At 67.3% G+C, this 3,281-nt stretch overlaps 1 protein-coding gene across 1 annotated transcript in view; it reads left to right on the top strand.

The window, feature by feature from the left end:
* The window catches only part of ATP13A2 (ATPase cation transporting 13A2), a 25,002-nt gene that overhangs the window by 15,726 nt on the left and 5,995 nt on the right, over nt 1-3,281 (top strand). Inside the window, exons 21-27 of the mRNA XM_040229398.1 lie at nt 760-920; nt 1,041-1,157; nt 1,253-1,332; nt 1,780-1,932; nt 2,012-2,108; nt 2,854-3,077; nt 3,160-3,279. Coding sequence (XP_040085332.1) covers nt 760-920; nt 1,041-1,157; nt 1,253-1,332; nt 1,780-1,932; nt 2,012-2,108; nt 2,854-3,077; nt 3,160-3,279 — 952 coding nt within the window. The remainder of the gene's footprint in view (nt 1-759; nt 921-1,040; nt 1,158-1,252; nt 1,333-1,779; nt 1,933-2,011; nt 2,109-2,853; nt 3,078-3,159; nt 3,280-3,281) is intronic.

The raw sequence follows: 3,281 nt of genomic DNA, 5'->3' as shown, positions 1-3,281 counted from the left end.
GTGCACAGACACACACACACGTACACACACAGACACACAGGTGCACACACACACACGTACACACACAGACACACAGGTCCACAGACACACACACACACGTACACACACACACACTCTTCCTGGCAGGGCCCCACAGCATCACACAGCACGTGTGGGACTGACCCCAGGCCCGCTTCTCCTCAGCCCACTTCTAAGCGTGAGCTGGCCCCTCCTGGCTGCGTGTTGTCTCCGGGTCTGTCTCAGGCGCCCGCTGGCTGCAGCGAGCGGGGCTGCTTCTCGGGGTCTGTCTCAGGCTCTCGCTGCGGCGTGCGGGCTCCTGTGGCTTCTCTGCAGAGCACACACTCTGGGCGCCCGAGCGTCAGCGGTGGCAGCGCGGGGCTCAGTGATCGTCGCTGGCGGGGCTCAGTGATCGTCGCTGGCTGGGCCCAGAGCCCGGGCTTCTGTGGCTGGGGCACGGGGGCTTAGTTGCCCCGTGGCATGTGCAGCCTTCCCGGACAAAGGCTCAAACCCGTGACCCTGCACTGGGAGGCAGACTCTCATCCACTGGACCACTGGGGAAGCCCTCTCCTAGGACCCTTGACCCATAGCTCTATAGGCGAGGAGACCCAGGTTCAGAGGCCTTGGTGCCCTGCCTGAGCTCGCTCAGCTGATCGTGGTAGACGGAGTCCGTCCAGTCTCAGTGTTCCCAGCTGTACATGTGAAGGGTTAGGATGGCCCGCCCAACGGCGGCCGGACTCTGACCCTGCCCCGCACCCCCAGGGGACAACCTGCAGACGGCGGTCACCGTGGCCCAGGGCTGCGGCATGGTGGGCCCCCGGGAGCGCCTGGTTGTTGTCCATGCCACCCCCCCTGAGCGGGGCCAGCCTGCCTCCCTTCAGCTCCAGCCAGTGGAGCCCTTCGCAGCCACGAACGGGGCCCAGGTGAGGCTGACCCTGAGTTCCAGCCACAGCCCCCCACGCCGCCACCCCCGTGTCCCCTGCCCCAGGCCCTAGCTCTCAAGGGGAGCAGGGGGCACTGAGCTGACCTTCCCGGGCCCCCAGGATCCTGACCTGGCTGCCAGCTACACCGTGGAGCCAGACCCCCGGTCCAGCCACCTGGCCCTCAGTGGATCCAGCTTCGGTGTCCTTGTGAAGCACTTCCCCAAGCTGCTGCCCAAGGTAGGCCCCCAGGGTCCCCCGGTCACCCCACCCCTGCCATGCTCGGCTGCCTCCTTGGGGCCGCCTCAGCCCCTCCCTCCTCCCTGTGCCCCCAGGTGTTGGTCCAGGGCACCATCTTTGCCCGCATGGCGCCCGAGCAGAAGACAGAGCTGGTGTGTGAACTGCAGAAGCTGCAGTGAGTGCCTGCAGGGGGCCGAAGGGGGCGCCTGGCCCATGTGTCCCTGCTCCCACCCTGGGCGTTAGGGAGCCCTCGGCTCGGAGAACCCCGCGGGCACCCCTGGGTCTGTCCTGCTAACAGGCACCCCAGCCCTTGGTATCTGCGGGGGACTGATTCTAAGAGTCCCTGCAGATGCCGAAAGCCACAGGTGCTCGTATGTAAAGTGGCCAATCCCTCCGCGTGCGTGGATTCAGACCCCGCAGCTGTGACTGCAGCTGTTCACTGAGCGCTCACAGTGCGCCGTTTCCCGAGCTTTTCCCAGGCACCCCGCAGGCAGGGGGTGCAGCCAGCCCCCTGCTCTGCCTGCAAGCCCTCGGGGCGGGGGTTTGTGTCCCAGCCACGGAGGCCCCTGTGGGCCCAGAGCCGGCGGGTGAGTCGGGCCGCCCACCCTCCTGTCCCCACCAGGTACTGTGTGGGCATGTGTGGGGACGGCGCCAACGACTGTGGGGCCCTGAAGGCGGCGGATGTGGGCATCTCGCTCTCCCAGGCCGAGGCCTCAGTGGTCTCCCCCTTCACCTCCAGTGTGGCCAGCATTGAGTGTGTGCCCATGGTCATCAGGTAAGGCAGGCCGGGCACCTGCGGGCACTGAGAGGGCTGGGCAGGGCCTGGGCCCCACACACCCGTGCTCGCTCCCCAGGGAAGGCCGCTGTTCCCTGGACACGTCGTTCAGCGTCTTCAAGTACATGGCCCTGTACAGCCTGACCCAGTTCATCTCCGTGCTGATCCTCTACACGGTGAGCGCCTCCTGGGCCCTCGGCTGGGGGGCGAGGAGCCAGCAGGTGCTGGAATAGTCAACATGGCTGCAAATCCTGCTCCAGCCAGGTGGCGTGGGCACTGTGGGCCTCAGCAGCAAGGATTATCTGAGATGGTGAAAGCGCTGAGCCCCTGGTGCACAGTAGGTCCTCAGAAACCAGAGCAGCTGTCCTGGGCTCATGTTTCCCGCCCCCCCATCCCCTGGGAGCTTCCACCTGCTGGGAGACCGAGGCCGAGCTCAGGCTGGGGTGAAGGAGGCGGTGCCCTCTCTCCCATCGCGTGACCTTTCCCCACGTGTCCTGAGCCAGACCTCAGCTGTGCCCCCTGCATCCTGCCAGCGGGCATCGCCTCCTCTCTGCCGGGAGCACACGCTGAGCACTCCCCGGAAGCAGGTGACGCCGCAGGCAGCGGAGGCCTTGCGCTGGCTTCTGCCCATGTCCACCTGCAGCCCGGTGAGGGCGGGAGCTCTGAGTCCTCCGGGACTGCCTTCAGGCTGGGTGCTCCCACAGAATGAGGCCACCCAGGTCAGCGGGCATGCCTTCCCCAGACCCATGAGAGGCTCTGGAGAGGCAGGGCAGTGTCCGCTCTGTCAGACCAGCAGTTCCCAGGCCCGCGAGGGGCTGCAGAGAGGCAGGGCGCAAGGACACCCGCCGCAGCAGGGCTTTTCAGGGCAGGGCGGGTCCTCCCGGCAGACTGGGAGCTGTCTTGCCCCCTCCCCGCTGGCAGGTCAACACCAACCTGGGCGACCTGCAGTTCCTGGCCGTGGACCTGGTCATCACTGCCACGGTGGCCGTGCTCATGAGCCGCACGGGGCCGGCACGGGCGCTGGGGCGGGCGCGGCCGCCCGGGTCCCTGCTGAGCGGGCCGGTGCTCGGCAGCCTGCTGCTGCAAGTGGTCCTGGTGGCCGGCGTGCAGCTGGGGGGCTACTTCCTGACGGTGGCCCAGCCCTGGTGAGTAGCGGGAGCTGGTCCACGTCCCCCCACGCCCTGGCCTCCGCCCCTGGATCCCTGACCCTGGGCCCTGTGCCCCCAGGTTCGTACCTCTCAACGGGACCGTGCCTGCACCGGACAACCTCCCCAACTACGAGAACACGGTGGTCTTCTCCCTGTCCAGCTTCCAATACCTCATCCTGGCGGCCGCCGTGTCCAAGGGGG

The sequence above is a fragment of the Oryx dammah genome, unplaced genomic scaffold (assembly GCF_014754425.2).
Source record: "Oryx dammah isolate SB20612 unplaced genomic scaffold, SCBI_Odam_1.1 HiC_scaffold_27, whole genome shotgun sequence".
NCBI lineage: Eukaryota > Metazoa > Chordata > Mammalia > Artiodactyla > Bovidae > Oryx > Oryx dammah.
The sequence above is the reverse complement of the archived record's forward strand: the minus strand, read 5'-3'. Positions and strand labels throughout refer to the sequence as shown.